This window comes from Geotrypetes seraphini, chromosome 19 (genome assembly GCF_902459505.1).
Source record: "Geotrypetes seraphini chromosome 19, aGeoSer1.1, whole genome shotgun sequence".
Lineage (NCBI taxonomy): Eukaryota > Metazoa > Chordata > Amphibia > Gymnophiona > Dermophiidae > Geotrypetes > Geotrypetes seraphini.
In genome coordinates this window covers 27,053,914-27,074,537 of record NC_047102.1, presented here as the reverse complement: position 1 = coordinate 27,074,537, position 20,624 = coordinate 27,053,914, and the positions used below count along the sequence as shown (strand labels likewise).

Genomic DNA, 20,624 nt, shown 5'->3' with positions numbered 1-20,624 from the left:
ACATGCAGGGGAGAAGAGGCCATACAGATGCCGTAGCATGGTGGGACTCTCAGTTTGCTACATAACTTGCAGAATACACCCGAGTATTCTATAATGCATGTCTACGGCCTGGCCGCCCTGAGTAGGCCCGCTCTTACTATCGGAAGCTAAGCAGGGTTGGGCCTGGCTAGTACCTGGATGGGAAACAGCCTGGGAATACCAGGTGCTGTAGGCTGCGGGGCCCTATTGTTGGGCAGCAGCGACAGAGTGGGAGAAGGCAATGGCAAGCCACTCCTGTACTCTGCTGTGAAATATCACACAGTGGCTTCCTCGCTGTGGATGTTGCCATGAGTCAGTGGCCGACTCAGTGGCATAATTCATCTATTCTATAATGAGTCTGAGTGCCCAGAAGCCATTACAGAATAGACTTTCACCGCACATCTTCAACTGCCCGACAGAAACATAGGGGGCAACATTATCTGGATAATGCCAATGGGTAGTGCTGGGGTGAAGCTAAGGTGTAGCCAGGAGTTATTTGGTTAATGGTGATAGCGCCAATGAATGTTAATGGATCATTCTTTGTGATCTAATTATGTAAACCGAATCGAGCTCCTATTTTTAGGAGATGATTGAGTATATAAGACTAAGAATTAGGTTAGATTAGATTAGATATCTGGGATGCTAACCAGGTAACTACCGGACAAAGTTAGGACATGCCACTTAGACCAGTGTTCTTCAACCACCGGTCCATGGACCAGTGCCGGTCCACAGGGCCAACATGTGCATCAGGCCCAAAACAGTGTTCTTCAACCGCCGGTCAACGGTGGGATCGATGCGTGTTATCTTCGAGCCAGCTCCCTCTTCCTAACTGATTCAGTGCACAAAGCCACGGGCAGTGGCTCCTACGGGCATCCTGCGCCTGAACCAGAAGCCTTCTCCTGACTTTGCAACGTCAGAGGGAAGGCTTCCAGATGAGGCACGGGACGCGCAAGGTGCAATTAGTACTATTATGGGGGCGGGGTCTGGGGTAGAGATTGGGTAGAGATGGGCGGGGTCTGGCCCACAACTTAGCCCAGTGTTCTTCAACCACTGGTCCACGGACTGATGCCAGTCCACAGAATAATTATTTTATTTCTGCCGGTCCATAGGTGTAAAATGGTTGAAAACCACTGACTTAGACTATAAGTGGTATATAAATACTTAAATAAATATCAAGGTAGTTAGCTGAATACCATTTTGAATATCGCTGGCACTAGAGAATGACACAGGGGCAAATTTATCTCTGTCCCCGCGGGAACTCATTTTCCCATCCCGGTGAGTTCTTTTCCTGTCCCTGCCCCATTCCTGCAAGCTCTGTCCTCAGCTGCACAATCATAAATGTCCGAGGCTTTATAAAAGTACATGGTAGTGGGTAGGAGACAACATATATAATATGCAAAGAGAGAGCAAGGGGCTCATAATCAAAATAGAAATACGTCTAAAATCCCGCCTAAATCGGCACTTGGACGATCAAACAGACAAGTCATCCAAGTGTCGATAATCGAAACAGGTTTTAGACGTATCTAAAAACAGCTTAGGCCTTTTCAGTGCTGCTGTATACCCAGAGCTGAAAGGGGCGTTTTAGGAGGAGTGGTGAGGGCGGGATTTGGGCGGGACGTGGGCCAATCTAGACTTAGTCATACTGCAAGTATAACCGAAAGTTTAATGAGGCTGCCTAGATGGAACTTGTACATTGTGACTTAGGCGATGTAAAAATACATCTAAGTGCCCAGAAGATATTCAAAGTGACCAGATAACCATTGCAGACACAAAGTACAGATCCCCACACACTCCCTCAGTGATCACTGACCCCCTCCCCCCTCACAACACCATACAAATCAGTATAAAAATGTATATACTTGCCTCCAGAACATCAGCACCTGGTATAGGAAAGCCTAGCAGAGCTACACAGAGGTGGCTTAAGTAGTCTGGGGGTGGGCTAGTGAATCATAGAGAGGAGGACCCAGACCCGTAAGCCACTCTAACCACTGCATTCATGGTGAAACATGTGCACCCCCCAAAAAACTATTGTACCGTCATACAGGTGCCACCAGCACCCATAAGGGTCTAGTAGGTCTAGTAGGTTTTGGGGGTGTTTTGTGGGGCTCACCATGACCATAAGTGAGTTGTGGCGAGATGTCTATATGGCACCCTTTTTGTGAAGTTCACAGCAGTGTCCTTTAAGGTGCCCCATTAATGTGTTGTCACATCTGGGTGTCCAGTCCATCACTTTGCTGGCCCTTCCCACGTCCAAAAGGTCTCGTTCTAGGTGTTTTTGACTTGGGAAAATTTTTTGGACGAGAATGGGGTATAAAAATAGACGACTTAGAGGTCCAGACGATCAAACGACTAGACGTATAATTAGACGATTTTGGACGTATTTTTCGAGAATAGACTTTAAACACTGCCGACTTCGGGCGACTAGTGACTTAGGCCCAAAACGGATTTAGATGTATCTTTTGATTATGCCCCTCCAAGTGTTTATCTGAATAAAACTTTATCCTTAAAAGCTCACATAGATTCATTGTTTAAAGCAATTTTCCGTAAATTACATTGTTTCAGATGAGTATCTCCCCCCTTTATAAAACAGGTCTGTTTTGGAAATTTTTATAGGAGCTCTGTTAGCAAACTCTGCAAGACTATACCAGTCAGTGGCGTAGTAAAGGGAGTGGGGTGGTCCACCCAGGATGTGCCACTCCCCCTCCGCTCCCCTCCTTGCCGTGCACGCCTGCCCCTTGCCTTCCTCCGTACCTTTTTTACTTCCCCGGTACAAAGTTGCGGCCCGCGTCAGCGCTCTTTCCGACGTCACTTCCAGGACCCGTGACTAGGAAGTGATGTCAAAGGGCGAGCCAACGTGGGCATGCTGCTCATGCTAGAAAAGTTAGAAAGGCACAGGGAAAGGGAAGAGGGGCATGCGTGGTGGGGGAGGGGTGCCCGCCCCCCCCCCCCCCGGGTGCCGCTCACCTTTACTACGCCACCGATACCAGTATCCTGGCGACTTACCTCTGCCAGGTAATGTCTGGTACCCATTCTCAGGCCCTTCAAAAACGGCCGTCTGGTTCAGGTCATCTGCCATGTTTGCCAGCTCAGGTTCGCTCATATAGCTGCGAAGTTCTACCTGCAAGTGCAAATCTTCGTGTCAAACATTAAACCATGCACAAGGGTCTATTTTGCATTTTTTGCTCGGTGTCTCTTACTGTCCTTTAGCAGCGAGTCAATGAGTCCCACGTCTTGTAAATCAATACTGAATAAAGGGCACAAGGAACTGAAGGTGGTTTGGGAGACTTTCTGAGGCAAGACTCAAGGGTCTAAACACATAAACCCTTTGATGAAAGAGAGGCGGGAGATATACAAAACAGTCAAATGCCTCTTTGACTCTCTTCTGGAGAAATGTAGGCTTGAATCACATTATGTTTTTATAAGTTATTGAAAACAGTTGTTTCAAAAATGCATGCTATTATCTTAATTAATTACATTGTGATGATTTTATCTTAATCCCACTATTTTATTTTCTTTCACTATTTGATTCATATGCGTTTTTGCATGATTGCAAACCATCTTGAGCTTCATAAGAGGACATAAAAGTTATCTACAAGTATTAGTACATTACACAAGAGATAAGTATGCTTCAGTACAGTGTATCACAAACTGTGTGCCTCCTGATATTTCTGGTGTGCGGCCTCTTCTCCCTCAAACAGAGGAGATTGAGAGTGGACATGATCGAAACATTCAAGGTACTGAAGGGGATAGACTTAGTAGATAAGGACAGGTTTTTCACCCTCTCCAAGGTAGAGAGAACAAGAGGGCACTCTCTAAAATTGAAAGGGGATAGATTCCGTACGAACATAAGGAAGTTCTTCTTCACCCAGAGAGTGGTAGAAAGCTGGAACGCTCTTCCGGAGTCTGTCATAGGGGAAAACACCCTCCAGGGATTCAAGACAAAGTTGGACAAGTTCCTGGTGAACAAGAGCGTACGCTGTTAGGGCTAGTCTCAGTTAGAGCGCTGGTCTTTGAGCTGCGTGAGCAGCTGTTGGGCACGATGGACCACTGGTCTAACCCAGCAGTGGCAATTCTTATGTTCTTATCACACTGGCGAGGAGGAGTGTCGTCCACGCCGGCTGCCTGCCTACAGGACGTGCCTCTCGCGGTGAGAGGCACGTCCTGTAGGAAATCAGCCGGCGCAGATGACTCTCTCCCCTGGCTGGCATCTCTCCTCTCCCTGAACATCTCGGATCCGTCCCTTCCAGGTGCCTTCTGGCCGGGGCACTCTATTTAGCGTGCCGCCGGACGGAAAGTTTGCGAGACTGCTTCAGTAGAAAAGAATCATGATATAAGGGTGACTTGGGAGTAACCTTTTTTTTTTTTTTTTAATAGAAGAGGTGGTGGATACAGGGAGATGGTGATGGAAATAAATCTGCCACAGAAATCAACACAGTTTTGAACAAATGGAGAGAAGCTTTAGAAGTTTGAAGATTATCAAGTAGAGTATTAGAACAGACAAAAATGGGAAAACCCCCCAAAAATCTGTGATCCTGAAGGGCATAGATAAGGTAGATAGGGATAGATTCTTCAGACTGTAGGGAACAACAAGTACAAGGGAGCACTTGGAGAAATTGAAGGGGGACAAGTTTAGAACCAATGCCAGGAAGTTCTTCTTCACCCAGAGAGTGGTGGACACATGGAACGCACTCCCGGAAGCTGTAATTGAACAGAACACAATACAGGGATTCAAAGTGGGTTTAGATAAATTCCTGAAGGAGAAGGGGATTGAGGGGTACAGATAGAAGTAGTGATAGGTTATAGGATGAACCCAGGGACCACTGACAGGTCATGGACCTGATGGGCCGCCACGGGTGCGGAATGCTGGGCGCGATGGACCTCTGGTCTGACCCAGCGGAGGCAACTTCTTATGTAATATCATATAATCATGTTCCTTGTTGTTGAAGGCTAACGATTCCTTACCTTATAATCCCCATTCACGTACTGTCCCAGTTCTCGGTCTCTCTTCCTCTCATCCGACTGACGTTTTAACCCTCGAACAGAGGTGTGCCTGATAACAGTGGCCTCTTTTGGAAGAGGAGGGACAGCGGGCGGTTGGTCATCAGGGCTATACATCTGAGGGAGAGGCGGTCTGGGTGGTGCTTCGTCTTCCTGTCAAAACATAACAAGTATCTAGGAGACATTTTCCCAACTTGTATTGGAAGGTACATATTTTATTTTGAAAAATGTATAGCCTGAGGGGGCTTCATGCATGCCTCATGGAATTGCCACGCTTTAAATAACCTAGTGCACAGGTTAACATAAGCTAGTCCAGACCTGTAGCTCAGCCACAAAGAGCTAAGTAACAATCAAACATACAAGGGGAATCAAGTAGCCGTGTTACATCACTGCAAATACACAACAAATGAAATACCTCAATACTATTCAAAGGAAAAACCAAAACCAAATACCAGAAAATAAAAACCGGCAAAGTGGAGTAGATGAACTGGACACTTACAGGTTTATTAATGACAGTAAAAAAAAAAAATCATAAAAATAAATCCATGAAAACAATAGTAGCTGAAAATGCAAACATTTCCAACTACTATTGCCTTCAATGGCTTATTTTTATGATTTTTAAAAAAATGTCGTTAATAAACTTGTAAAGCAGGGGTGTCCAACCTATGACCCAAGGGCCGCATGCGGCCCCGTGAAATATTTTGTGTGGCCCTGGTCGAGGGCGATGCAGTGTTTTCCTCTGCTGCCCCCTGGTGTTTACTGTCTTGCCAGTGTCCTCCTCTGTCTTGCTGCAGCATTTGCGTTTTTGTGCGGCCCCAGAATCATTTTTTTCAGCCAATGCAGCCCAGGGAAGCAAAAAGGTTGGACACCCCTGCTGTAAAGTGTCCAGTTCATCTGCATCATTGCAAATAAACATCAGAAAAGGTCATAGTATAAATATCGGCATATATCAGGGGTCTCAAAGTCCCTCCTTGAGGGCCGCAATCCAGTCGGGTTTTCAGGATTTCCCCAATGAATATGCATTGAAAGTAGTGCATGCACATAGATCTCATGCATATTCATTGGGGAAATCCTGAAAACCCGACTGGATTGCGGCCCTCAAAGAGGGACTTTGAGATCCCTGGCATATATGCACCACACTAAGAATTCCTATATGGCAGGCCTAAAAATACAAGACTTCAATGTTTTTGCACTAAAAAAATATATATTTTTAGAGAACACTTATAACATGGCTGAGCCAAATGTCAGGCTCTCCTCTACCTCCCACACCCCTGCAGCACCATGCAGGTAATTTTGGAACGGCTATGAAGCATTTACACAGGCTAATCCTTCACATATATAAGTATTGTGGGACGTGAACAGCCCAATATTCAGCTGATGCCGCCTGCAACAGTGAAAGTTTCGAGACGTTATCCAGTAGCTATCCAGTTAAAGTTAGGACAGCTGTTTTCTGATGGATGTGATCCAGCTAGTTATCTGGAGAGTGGACTGAATATTGACGGTCTCTGGATAAATTCTAGCTCCATCCATGCTCTCCATCCCACCACCCCCACAAGCTATGCACGTATGTATAAGGCACATGTGTCAGCAAACCTCTTGTTTCAGCTTAGCTTAACAGAAAACAATTGTGCGGAACCTTTGGTCTTCAAAATCACCCAACAATGTAAAAATAGAACTTTGGAGGCTTTGACTTCTTAACTCTCGCTTTCTGGAATGCAGTGCTTATATGTGTCTTTTTCAGTACCTACATGCACAGGGTGTCACAGTGTGTGTTTGTATTTGCAATGACACTCTTTTAAACCTGGTTATATCCCCCAGAAACGGTGGCTCCACCAAGGGCTCCTTTTACGAAGGCGCGTTAGGGCCTTAAAGCGCGGAATAGTGCATGATAAAATCAAGTTTCAAGTTTATAAAAAATTTATTTGACCGCTTAATCCAACTTCTAAGCGGTTAACATAATAAAATTACATAAAAACAAATTAAACATATTAAAACAGGGAAGACCAATGACTTACTCAAAACATACTGCGACAATAGGGCAGATGGGGAGGAACTACAATAAGTATAGGATAGATAAGTCATAAAGGCTAAAACAATAGGTTAGGTAAAAAATTGAAAAAAAAAAGGAAAAGAAAGAAAAGTGGCGATTTAACAAAAGGCGTCTCGGAATAGAAATGTTTTTAGTTCTATTTTAAATTGTTTTATATCTAATTCGTTGCGGAGATATGTAGGCAGTAAATTCCAAAGTGACAGCAAAGTTGTTGGTACGTAAAGTATTTATTGATTTTAATGATGGTATAACTAAAAGATTTTGAGAAGTGGAACGTAGGGATTTAGTTGTTACATACGGGATTAAAAGACTGTTAATGAAATCAGGTTGGTTATTCATTTTAGTGGTATATGTTAAAAGTATAATGCCCCGCGCGCTAGCCGCTACCGCCTCCTCTTGAGCAGGCGGTAGTTTTTCAGCTAGGGCATGCTAAAAATGCTAGTACACCTTCGTAAAAGGAGCCCTACGTGTTTATGGAAACAAATGTGTATCTCCCATGGTTCTATCTGTACTTTACACAAGGCTAGAAACTGTCATTTTTCCAACTTGAACATCCTGATATGTATGTCCTGTGCAAAATGGGGTTTTATATACGCTATACTGAAGTGTCATTTTCTATGTGACATGGGGTTAGCATGCACCAACATTTCTGCATTCCCTAATCCTAGCACTCAATGTTCTCAAGGCCCCATGGGAGACCACTCTTAGCATGACGGTAGAGGAGTCACTTGGATGCCAACAGCCAAAATAACTCCCCCAATATATTGGAAGATAATTTGTTGAAATATAGCGTACCAGGAGTGTATATTCTACAACTCATACCCTAGGAATAACAAGGATGAAAAGAGCTGACTGAGAAAGTCAAAAGGGAAATCTCCAGAAGTGTGGATTGTCCTTAAGATTACAACCACCAAACAAATAATTAAATAGAACTAAAAGACTAAGAACAGAGTGAAAAAGGACAAGGGCAGATAAAACCAGTTCAAAAAATTTGGAGCATTTTACTCAAATTAGTGGAAAATTCTGCATTTCTAGCAAAACCAGTTCAAAAAAAATTAGAGCATTTTACTCAAATTCGAGGGAAATTCTGCATTTCTAGCAAAACCAGTTCAAAAAAATTAGAGCATTTTACTCAAATTAGTGGAAAATTCTGCATTTCTAGCAAAAACAGTTCAAAAAAATTAGAGCATTTTACTCAAATTTGAGGGAAATTCTGCATTTCTAGCAAAACCAGTTCATAAAATTAGAGCATTTTACTCAAATTCGAGGGAAATTCTGCATTTCTAGCAAAACCAATTAAAAAAAATTAGAGCATTTTACTCAAATTCGAGGGAAATTCTGCATTTCTAGCAAAACCAATTAAAAAAAATTAGAGCATTTTACTCAAATTCGTGGAAAATTCTGCATTTCTAGCAAAACCAGTTCATAAAATTAGAGCATTTTACTCAAATTCGAGGGAAATTCTGCATTTCTAGCAAAACCAATTAAAAATAATTAGAGCATTTTACTCAAATTCGAGGGAAATTCTGCATTTCTAGCAAAACCAATTAAAAAAAATTAGAGCATTTTACTCAAATTCGTGGAAAATTCTGCATTTCTAGCAAAACCAGTTCATAAAATTAGAGCATTTTACTCAAATTCGAGGGAAATTCTGCATTTCTAGCAAAACCAATTAAAAAAAATTAGAGCATTTTACTCAAATTCGAGGGAAATTCTGCATTTCTAGCAAACCAATTAAAAAAAATTAGAGCATTTTACTCAAATTCGTGGAAAATTCTGCATTTCTAGCAAAACCAGTTCATAAAATTAGAGCATTTTACTCAAATTCGAGGGAAATTCTGCATTTCTAGCAAAACCAATTAAAAAAATTAGAGCATTTTACTCAAATTCGAGGGAAATTCTGCATTTCTAGCAAAACCAATTAAAAAAAATTAGAGCATTTTACTCAAATTCGTGGAAAATTCTGCATTTCTAGCAAAACCAGTTCAAAAAAATTAGAGCATTTTACTCAAATTCGAGGGAAATTCTGCATTTCTTGCAAATACAAACTCAAGACTTAGGGCCTGTTTTACAAAGCCGAGCTAGTGGCCGCTGCGCAGTAATGGCCCCGAAGCCCTTTAAATCTCTATGGACTTCGGGGCCGTTGCTTTGTAAAACAGGCCGTTAATATCGCATTTCTTTTCACATGCATTCATGAAGTGTTGTTTAACTGTGCAATGGCCTTTCCAACCTTTGGCGACAGCTTGGTGGGTGACTGAAGCAGAGGTTCTGTTTTTCTCAGCTGCTGCGTCTGAACCTGAGGTGGTGGCTGAGTAAAAGGCTGCGGCTGGGACTTTGGAAACAATCTAACCTCCAGGGTAGATTTCACCGGACTCAGTGGAGGACTTTGCCGATGGGCAGCTCTGCTCTCCTTAGGTCTGAACGAAGTGGATGCGGAAGGCACAGAGGACTGATGAAACAAAGGCACGTTTTTTCTCTCTGGGAGGGGGGAAGAACACATACAATATTAGATACGAGAGGTCTGCCCAGTTTGTGTTTGTTTAAAATTAATTTTTCATTTTGAGCTTTTTGCGCGCTTAGCTATTATTTTTTTTTAGGTGTGCACTTTGAGAGCAATTATGACATCTAGATATACTAATATTTATCAGGCCCAAAACCAAACTTCGAATTTTAGAGGTGCCACAAAACAACACGCAAACCAATTTCTCCTGCGGTAGCTCAGAAGCTGTGGAACTCTCTCCCAATAACTTTGAGGCAGAAAACTAACACTTAGGGCTCCTTTAACTAAGCTGCGCTAGTGGTTTTGGCGCTCGCTGCATTGCCGTGCACGCTAGACACTAACGCCAGCATTGAGCTGGCGTTAGTTCTTGGCGCATAGCGCGGGGTTAACGCATGCGTCAATGCAGTGCGCGGTAAAAACGCTAGCACACCTTAGTAAAAGGAGCCCTAATAAATTCAAGTCTAACCTCAAAACCTTTTTCTTTAAAGATGCGTATGAGATCTAGACCAAGCGCTTAACCTAAATCATTCCATTCACCCTTATGTTTTTTTACCTCCACCCTCTCATTTTTTTTATTTTTAGGAAATGTAAATTCCACCCGTTTCCCTCTTGTATCATGTCTAGTTTATTAATATTTTATCAGGTTTGCTTTCCCCAAGTTTCTTTATTTTTGATATACCGTCTATAAAAATGTACATGTCTAGACGGTGTACATTATAAAAAATTATAGAAAACAATTAAAATTAGTAAATAAAAACAATAATTATCAGATATTAAAAAAAAATATTGGACAAATTCAAATTAATGTACTTGAAACGGAAGGAGAGTAAGAGAGGGGGAGGTTGTTTAAAATACATCGAAGTAAAATTAATAAAAAAGGACGGTAAATGAGGAGTGGTAAAGACATTAGGAAGGAGAATCACTTCAGAAGAAGTGTTCGCTGTTTCAAAGCTACGTATGAATCAGGGAGTTAAAAGGCGGAGGCTGATGCTAAAGAGGAAGGTTTTAAGTTTGGTTTTAAATTTTCCGAGGGAGTTCTCCAATCGAATGTCTAGTGGAAGGGCATTCCACAAAGCGGGGGCGGTAGCTGAGAAAATGGATTTGCGAGTAGTGTCGTGAAATAGTTCCCGTATTGACAGTATAGAGAGTACATTTTGATTATTTGATCGGAGGTCCCTTGATGATGAGTAGGGGATTAAAGAATAATTTTTAGACATTTATGATGTAAACCACTTAGGAAAGTCAAGCGCTAAATCAAGCCATAATAAAACTTGAAACACAAAGGACCCTGCTCCTGCTCTTTGAATCCCAGGACCCATGTATAATTGAGCTGGTAAGGGTCCCTAATCCCAACAGCAGACGTGATACTCCCACCTGCAACTCCTGCCACCTCTGTACCGGGCCCTCCTCCGTCCAGCACATGCTCCGATTCCAAGAAACGGAACATGCGCAGGGCTCCCCTGCACACGGGTGGCACATAGCAAGGTTTTCACTTGCACGCATAATTTACAGAATCCTCTAAGCCAGGGGGTAGGCAATTCTGGTCCTCGAGAGCCACAGGCAGGTCAGGTTTTCAGGATATCTGCAATAAATATGCATGAGCTAGATTTGCATCTCAAGGAGGCAGTGCATACAAATCCATCTCATACATATTCATTGTGGATATCCTGAAAACCTGACCCTCCCTTGGCTCTCGAGGACCGGAATTGCCTACCTCTGTTCTATGCTATATACATAGCCCTATCATGCTTCGACATGCACATTTGCACCAACTCTTTATGTGTGCATGCCTAAATTTTAGGCCCGTTAACAGCCTCTTACATTAGTCTTCTATAAAGGAACCTAGTCACACCCAAAATACACATCCTTGCTGTTTGGGCAAACTACAGTGTAAAACGTCCGAATTCTACCTTTCAAAAATGACAATTTGGACTTTTTTTGGCAAATGGACCTTTTATGTCCCTTTTGAGCCATCCACCTGCTTCGAAAACGAGTGCCAGATACTAGGAAAAGCAGCAGAATCATGCCTATATGGCAGGTGGAGATGTTTACACCTATTTGAAAGTCAGACGTAAACGTCTGCAACTGGATTATAAAATTAGCTAATTTTTTTTTTTTAGTCAAGTTTTTCATGTTTAATACTTGACTAAAAAAAATTTTATTAAACATTAAAAAACTTGACGAAAAATTTTTTAAAAAAAATAAAATTAGCTAATTTATGTGCATACCTAAATAATCTACATTATAAAGTTTGCCTACATTCTACCCCTGTACACACCTACTGGCCTAGGCAAAGTAGAAGCCATCATACCCATGTGCATCCTTAGACACCAGCCAGAATCTTGCAGCCAGGGGCAAGGGTAGCGCTTTTATTTAATGCAATTTCCTTGCAAGTGTTGAATTACTAAGGAATTTGTTATGCCTGTTTGAGCTTCAACAATTTAAAAAACACTAGGCAAGTCTCAACCACTGCAACAACCCCTGGTGTCCCTTTCTATCTCTACCATACTATCTTAGAAATGTTTTATCATTGTATTTACCCTACAATTTCCTTGAGATGTTTACTTGTGATTAGTGTATTGGATATTTTTCCATATACTGTGAACTTGCAAAGCTGCCATGCTAGATTAGAATTGCCGGATTTCACTCCTCTTTTCCTGAAGTATAAATTCAGGCATATAAAATAAAAAATGATAATTATGCTAAGCTAACATTCACTCCCGTGAAAAGTGCTTGTCCCACATACCTGGATTCTTCATAGATCCTATTATGACTTTGTAGTTTGCTTTATTTGCACTTAAGCCAGCCGTAACATCTTCAATTCTCCACAGATCTCTTTGCATTTTTGTCTTCTCCTAATATTCAGCAATACAACATATAAAAAAAAATTAAATCTAAGCCCAAGACCTACAAATCGTTATTAAATGTAAAGGGATAGCTTCAGAGCAATCTGCTTGGCCATTTTAACCCAATTCCTATGCATGCCCCTTATTTGTCCTGTTCGCCTGTTTTAATTAGACTGTAAGCTCTATTGAGCATGGACTATCTCTTAAATGTTTAATGTACAGTGTTGCGTAAGTCTAGCAGCAGAGATAAGCCCAACGGCAGAGATAAGCAAGAAAAACCTGAACTTGATGGACTAGGTGTGGTAACCAACGGAGAAACACTTTAATATAGCAAAACGTTTAAAAACTGAAATCTAGATTTAAAGCAGATCTCAACACGGGACGTATTTTGGCGTACCCACCTACATCAGGTGTCCACAATCTGAAAACCCATAAAGCAATGAGAATAAAGCTACATCTTTAATCATGGTATAGATCCTGAGGGGCATCGAAAAGGTTGACAAGGACAGATTTTTCAAATTGAAAGAAACCACAAAAACAAGGGGCCACTCGATGAAATTGAAGGGGGACAGGTTTAGAACAAACGCAAGGAAATTTTTTTTTCACACAGAGGGTGGTGGACACATGGAACACCCTTCCGGAAGCCGTGATAGGAAATAGCACAGTACAGGGTTTCAAGGAAGACCTGGATAGGTTCCTGGAGGACAAAGGGATTGAGGGGTACAGATAAGAGCAGTGGAAGGTTTAGAGATAAGTGTAGAGGTAGGTATAAAATTAGTCAGGGACTGCTGCTCAGGCAATATGCCTGATGGGCCGCCGCGTGAGCGGACCGCTGGGCGGGATGGACCTCTGGTCTGCCCTGGCGGAGGCGACTACTTATGTACTTATGTTCTTAATATGTCATAATAAAAGCAACAAATAGTTACAACAATTAATTAACTTAAGCCACCTATTGACAGCTTACACATAAGCATGGACGACCTACACTGCAGGGCTTCTTCTCTTCTTCTCCGTTAACATACTGGAGTAACCTATATGGCCTGGCAGTTATAGCCTTAACACTAGGCCCGATAGTCAGCTGGCATTGATCAGCTTTTTGCTTTGAACCCAGAAATCCAATGCTGGGCTGTGGGTTAGCACAGAAAGTTAAGACGGACTTTTATGCAGTCCTATTTATGAAGTTAAACTGGCTGGTTAAGCACCGAGGCCTGGATTCTAAAATCAATGCCTTAAATTAGGTGCCTAACTTAAATCAAAAACATCGGTAAAAACTGGAAAAATAAAAGCTCTTATAAGACAAAATCTAGGTGCCTACTGCCGCTGGAATCACACCTACAGAGGCATTAGCATCACTGTAGGCGTGGCTAATGCCAGAAGCGGTGTTAGGTGTTGTAAAGTGTCTCACAGGTGTGATTCACGTGAAAGATAAAGCACCGGAAATGTAGGCCTTTGAAAACTCTGGCCCACGTTTCCGGTGCCTACTTTACACATGGCCGCAGTTCTGCAGCCGGTGCATGATTGAGATGCAACTGGCACCGAGTTTGAAGGTGCTGGCCGATACCGGCACCGGTTGCAGAATCCGGCCCTGAATATTTACATTTAGCATCCTCAAAATAAATAGCCAGATTTCAGTTCAGCAATAACTGGTTAAATGCCGCTGAAAATTAGTTAGCCTCAAACAGACAATTTAACAGGCCAGGAGCCATTTCTGGCTGGTTAAATCACTTTGAATATCAACCCAGATAATAATCAAGTTTTATATATACTATCATGACCCTCAGCTCTCGAAAATGTACAGTCAAATGCTCTAGGATCTCAGAAGAATGGATCTCCTTTAAGCAAGTACAGTGTTCTCCTGCAAATTCGTGGTTCGTGGACTCGCTCACTCGTAGTCTGCTCTGACTGCCTCTTCCTGTAGTAAAGTCGGGTTACACCAATCAGGAGCTGCATGTCAAAGCAGCTCCTGATTGGTGTAGCCAGACTTTACTACAGGAAGAGGCGGTCAGAGCAGACTGGGAGTGATTTTCTTCACCCGCCAGTGCTCCAGTTGCCCTCTCCTGCCTCCCAGTTGCCTTCTCCTGCCTCTTAACAGGCAAAAAACTGCATTTGTGGTTTTTCGAAATTCGCGGGGGTTCCTGAAACGGAACCCCCACGAATTTCGTGGGAGTACTGTATTATACTGAATTAGCATCAGCTCTGCAAGTACAATAAAGGTAAGCTAATCTTAAATTTAGGCCAAAACTGGCCAAGACTGAAACCAGAATTTGTCAAGAGATATTTTGTACAAAGCCAAGGATTCAAGAGCTTTCTACATCTCAGATAATCTCTTTCACAACTAGTATCTACTGGTAATGAATTCCATATAGCTTGGTGTTACTATAATAAACTATTTTTTATGCGTCAAAATCAAGTATACAGATGAGGCTGCTGGAAGTTTGAATCTATTAGATTAGATATGTGATAAGATCTAATCTAATAGTAGATGATGCAGGTTATAATTTTTTTTTTTAATAAGATGGGCAATTGCCATACAAAAGCTTAAAAATGCAAGATGTTGAATTCCACATGGGTTACTATGGCAGCCAGTGAAGTTCTTTCGGAAGTGGCGTCACTCTATCAAATTTAGATTTAAATAAAATTATCTTTGCTGCTATATTTGTAATAATTGTAGACGAGTATGCAACGTTTTCGAGATACCCCAATACAGGGAATTGTAGCAAAGCAAACAATCGCATAGACCAACTTTGGCAACTCGTCTTGAGAGAAACTTTCTGCTCTGATGCAGACATCAGTTCTTGAAAGAAGCATAAACTTGTCTAAGTCATGGCTTTTCTTTCTAATGTAGAATTAATCCAGATTCCTAAACTTCGGCTGCCATGAAGCAGACAGGTTTGTAAAAGCATTGCGTTGCGACACACAAATCCAGATAAAGATGTTTCCTGGTTCATAGACTCCTCTGTCACTTTAAAACAAGCAAGCATAATGCTAACTATATCTGATGATGACAAATACTGGTCTGGGACACACAGCAGAGATAAATCATCTCCCTCCATTTCCCCAGCACAGGCACATAACAGAATGATAAATATGACCAGAGAATAAAGGCTCAACCAGTATGACTAACACTGCCAAGTTTCATTTAAGCTTGTGCACCCAGTCTTTTGTCATAAAAGAAGTCGTTAATCATATAACCAGCAGAGAGGAGTCAACAGAACTAGCATTTTTTTTTGGGTGGCTGATTTCTCAAACTTCTCCTAATTTAAATCCCCTCCCACCAAGCCCCCTTACTGCAGACCCCCATCCTTGACCCTTAATGTACAGCTTACAGTTCCTGAGAATCTGATGCACACCAGCAGATGTCACTGCTGAGCCAGAGCTGCCCCCGTCTCCTTCCTTAATAATAATAATAACTTTATTTTTGTATACCGCCATACCCAGGGAGTTCTAGGCGGTTCACATTTGTTTATCAAAAATTACAAGTGGTTCACAACCACTTGAACAAAGTTGGAAGCAACGAAGTAGTTGAGGTTAGGGAGAGAAGGGACGAGGAGGTCAGGGGGGAGACGGTTAAGGTGGGTAGGCTGGGTAGTGTGGTGGAGGGGGAAGGAGGAAGTTAACACCTAGGAGCTGGGAAATAGAGAGTTGCATGGGGATGGAAATGTCTTCTTTCCTACTGGAATTTATCCCATACCCATCCACACCTGCTAAGTTCCATTCCATCCCCACTGCAGACATTTACAGCACTAAGGAGGCAAAGAAAGAAAAAAAGATAGGGAATTTATTTTTAGAGCACATTCAAATACTATTAAAAGCTCAAACCATTTCAGATTAATCTATTGGCATAAACATTTTGCAGGCCTATATTTAAGGCATCTGTCTCGCATTTACGTAGACGTTTAGCGACGCTTAAGCCCACCCGAGGCCACTTCCAGGCAAAGCCACGCCCATGCCCTGCCTTGGTTGTGCTTAAGCATCGCTACGCATCTCTGTAGATGCACTCTGGAGGCCTACAATGTGGACATCCTGCCTTGGAGAGTTTTTTTTTTTTTTTTAAACATGTGTCCCAATTGGCTGCCAGATGGCGGTAGGATGCTTACCACCGCCTGCCATTGGGTCACACATTTTTGAGAAACAGGTCCTCTCTACCCAGGAGCTAGGAATACTAACTTAATAGCATCCTCAGCCTCAGGTGATCTTAGAAGCAGAAGACCTGACTTGAGGATAGAACAAGAGGTCCTCAAGCATAACAGCACACATCATCATGAGTCGATGAGCTCTTGTGGCATATTTATCAATAAAGTGGCCTGATTACTTGCCATCTTATCCTCACAACTCCATCATTGTGTGAGCACACATCATCTGCCATCCGAACCGCCAGACTATTCTCCTAGAGATCTTCCATGCAACGGCAAACCCTGGCCAGCTTCAACCATTCAATAAAAAATACAATTAGTTATGTGATAGCATCATTTAAACAATTCCCCTTTGGGAGTGAAGGCTGAGGTCTATACAGAACCCATTATAACCTGGACCCTTGAACACCAATACAGTTTCTGCTAGAGAAACTAAGAAGACAAACTACTACTGATTCCTGCACAGAGACTATGCACTACCAAAATACCTCACCACAATCACACACACAACGAAGACCGACTCTCTCCCAATACTAATACAGAACCATTAAATTAAGTGTGCAAACAAAAGTTGAACTGGAAACCTCCAAATGCCAGACATGGCACACAGTACAAAACCGAAGAGGAATACAAATGCATTTCTAAAGGTACGAACAAAATACAAAGTATAAAAAATGCACATTCCCAAAGCTAGCTTATTTCATTCACTAAATAAACTTTTTTTTTTTTTTTTTTTAAACTTCTTTGACCGGACATCTTATTTTTCTAAACATTCTAATCCCAGTTGCCTTTCGCTTGGCTCATTCCGAATAACTTTTTTGTTTTTATTTCTTTTAACAACGTTAGACTTTGAGAATTCTTAACAGGATTCAACTAAACCTCCCCTCGACAAAAAAATCTCAAGTACAGAAAAATAGTCCAATCCTTGCTCACGTTCTTGCAGAGACAGAACAGAACCCAACCTTGCCCTATTCTGGAGGAAACTGAAAACTCTACTCTTTGATAACTAATATAGTGCTCCCCCGGTCATTTGCGGTCGGCGATTCGCAGTCCCAGTCATTTGCTGTATTTTCTGACCGCGAATGACCGGGCAGGAGAGGGCAGCCAGAGAGAGCAGCCCGAGCACTGGCGAGTGAAGGAAATCACTCGCGGTTATGCTCTGACCGCCTCTTCCTGCACTGAAGTTGGGCCTCACCAATCACGAGCTGCTTTGACATGCAGTTTATAAATTTATAGTTTATAAATATTTCCTTTTAGCTAAGTCTTAATAATAATAATACACTTCTCCCTCCGTATTTGCGGTGATTGGGGCTGGACTGAACCGCGAATAACTTATCATATGGTGTTTCAGCCTTCCTTGCCCTGCCTGCGGCCTCCTTCAAATTGAGCCCAGCGCCACCATGACAGATCCTTCTCAGCAGCTGAGAGAGAGGGGGGATGGTGGGAGGGGGGGAACCAGGGGTTACCTCTTCCCTGGCCGGAGGAAGCCATACTCACACTTTATCCATCAGCTCCCGCACTTTCCACATATTCAGCATGTTGGCAGCTTCCCCACAACGGGGACAGACTGGCCTCAGCTGGTCAATACGCGGCCTTGGAACCAGACGGAAGCGCGGAGGGGGCAGGAGAGGGGAGGCAGCCCATCACGGATTTCCTCTCCCACTCCTGGGAATCCCGACAGAGCAGCCGCGGCCTCGCGCTCCTGCCTCCAAACCCTCTGCAAGTCCAAACGCTCAGACGGAGAGTCGCGGCATTACAGCGCTCTGCGTGGGAAGGCACGTCCACCCGCAGGGCAGCCCTGGGAGGTGTAGTTCGTGGGGACGGGAGCGAGGACTTTGCTGCCTGATTTTTCAGTTTACAGTACAATAGTTCCCATTTCTGCACTCATAGAAAACCCGCGAATAATCAAAATTGCAAGTGCAGAAACCGCGAATACGGAGGGAGAAGTGTATTGTAATTTATAGCTAAGGAGACTTATGATCAAGAAACTGTTTTATTTTACTTTTGTGATGATGATAAACATACCGAAGGCCTCAAAATAGTACCTGGCGGGCTGCGAGTTTGAGACCACTGGTTATGAGCATCTGTATGTGTAAGGATCAACCGCCTAGACAAGCAATTTTAGTTTTTATGCAGTAGTTATCTTAACTTGAGCAATAAAGCAAATTAAGGCTTTGTTACCATTTGGATCTTCTTATCTTTGCGAACTTGGATTTTCAGCTCCAACAGAAATTAAAATCGAAAAAAAGAGAACAATTGCAGATGGTGGATGATGAAATGTTTGTTTGCTTGTCGTCTATCAAGCTGCATTCTAAGTTAATTTACACTCAAAAACAAGCACATCCATCACATTGATTATCAATTATATTCTATCTACTTTAGTTTCACCATTGTTATATTACCCTTACTTAGCGTAAAGAACTTGAAAAAAATAATTCACATTTAATTTTTTGTTGGTTTTGCAATTTTTTAATTTCAATTATAATGTCCCGCAAAAAACATTTGCTCTGTTTACTGTGCCAGAGCTTAAAAAAAAGTTTGAGAGACACTAGATTAGACTAACCTGAGATAAATAAGATTTACTCATTTCTTCTTGTAAAGCCTGCTTCAAGTGATCAACATCATTTTCTAGTTTTCTGTATTCATTCCAACCATTTTCCATTTCCTGAAGACAATGATAAAAATTACAGTCTGTTTACGTTTTCCCAGTAGTTTATAAGACATTTGCCTACTTTGTAGAAAACCAGAAACAGAGTAAGTATAAGAATTAAATCAAATACAAATAAAGGCCATTTCATCTTAGGTACCCTGTGATTACATCTTAATTCTGAATCAGTAATACTATCAGGAGTATCACGATTGTCAAGATAATTAAAATATCTCAATACCTTAGGTTAGTGGGCTTCATTATTGCTGGAGTGGCAGCAAAAAATTCAACATAGGCAGGACCAATGCTGGATAAAAGTGGATGTTGCCCAGGATCTTGGGCAATAAAGTATGTGTGGCGAGGTGTCCCTCTTCAATAATATGGCTTTTCAGGTGCCCTTAAAGCAGTATGTATGACATTTGATTCTCCAGACTCTCGCTCAACCCACATTTCCCCTAAAACTCTCTTTCCCCAATATACATTCTCACTCAACCCTATCTTAATCAGTGTCAACTGCTACCAACCTCTCCATCTAGTCTCCTGCCATCAACCTCAAACCACCCAAGCTGCATTTTCACCAATTTGGTAATGCCCTCTGACCTTTCCCAGAGTCTTGTAACAGACACAGTCTCTGGGCCAGCTGTTCTGCTTTCTTCAAGCATCATCACTGCTCACAGTCTTACTGTATACTTAATGTGACTGTTTATTTTTTCCCTCAAAATGGGACAGCCCCTTTCCCCCCGGAACCCATTAAATATAGTGCAAAATATAGACAACAGATATAAATTCTCAAAACTGACACATTTTGGTCACTAAATTAAAAATAAAATCATTTTTCCTACCTTTGTTGTCTGGTGATTTCATGAGTCTCTGGTTGCACTTCCTTCTGACTGTGCATCCTTTCTTTCTTTCTTTCAATTCTTTCTCTTTCTTTCTGTCTTTCTTTCTCTCTCCCTGCCCCTCTTTCTTTCTCCCTGCACCCCTTTCTTTTTCTTTCTTTCTCTCTTCCTGCCCCCCCCTTTCTTTCTTTCTTTCTGTCTCTCCCCGCCCCCCCTCCTTTTTTGTCTGTCTTTCTCTCTTCCAGCCCTCGCAAGTCACTGCCACCTATTTATCCAAGCCACTGCAACACTAACAGATCATCTTCATGCAGCGCCCCCCCAAACGTCAAGTCTGACATCAGAGAGGAAGTTCCAGGCCAGATAGGTAGCGATTGGCTGGCCCTGAATTTTTTTTTTTTGGGGGGGGTGGGAGGCTTTTGCAGTCACTACACGAAGACGATCTGTTAGTGCGGCGGTGGCTTGGAGAAATAGGTGGCAGTGGCGGCCCGTTTTTAGCTCGCCTGTTCCGCTCTTTCTGAAAACGGGACATTTTGCGTCCTGAAGCTGTGCGTGAGGACAATGGGACAGGCGAGCTAAAAACGGGACGGTCCCGT

The 20,624-nt window shown here is 42.4% G+C and overlaps 1 protein-coding gene across 6 annotated transcripts in view; it reads right to left on the bottom strand.

The window, feature by feature from the left end:
* Nucleotides 1-20,624, bottom strand: part of PLEKHA7 (pleckstrin homology domain containing A7) — a 437,534-nt gene that overhangs the window by 66,167 nt on the left and 350,743 nt on the right. For all 6 annotated transcript variants that reach the window (XM_033928326.1, XM_033928327.1, XM_033928328.1 and 3 more), the window contains 5 exons: nt 19,109-19,210; nt 12,313-12,421; nt 9,297-9,544; nt 4,981-5,169; nt 3,022-3,136 (listed from right to left, as the gene is read on the bottom strand). In XM_033928326.1, coding sequence (XP_033784217.1) covers nt 3,022-3,136; nt 4,981-5,169; nt 9,297-9,544; nt 12,313-12,421; nt 19,109-19,210 — 763 coding nt within the window. The remainder of the gene's footprint in view (nt 1-3,021; nt 3,137-4,980; nt 5,170-9,296; nt 9,545-12,312; nt 12,422-19,108; nt 19,211-20,624) is intronic.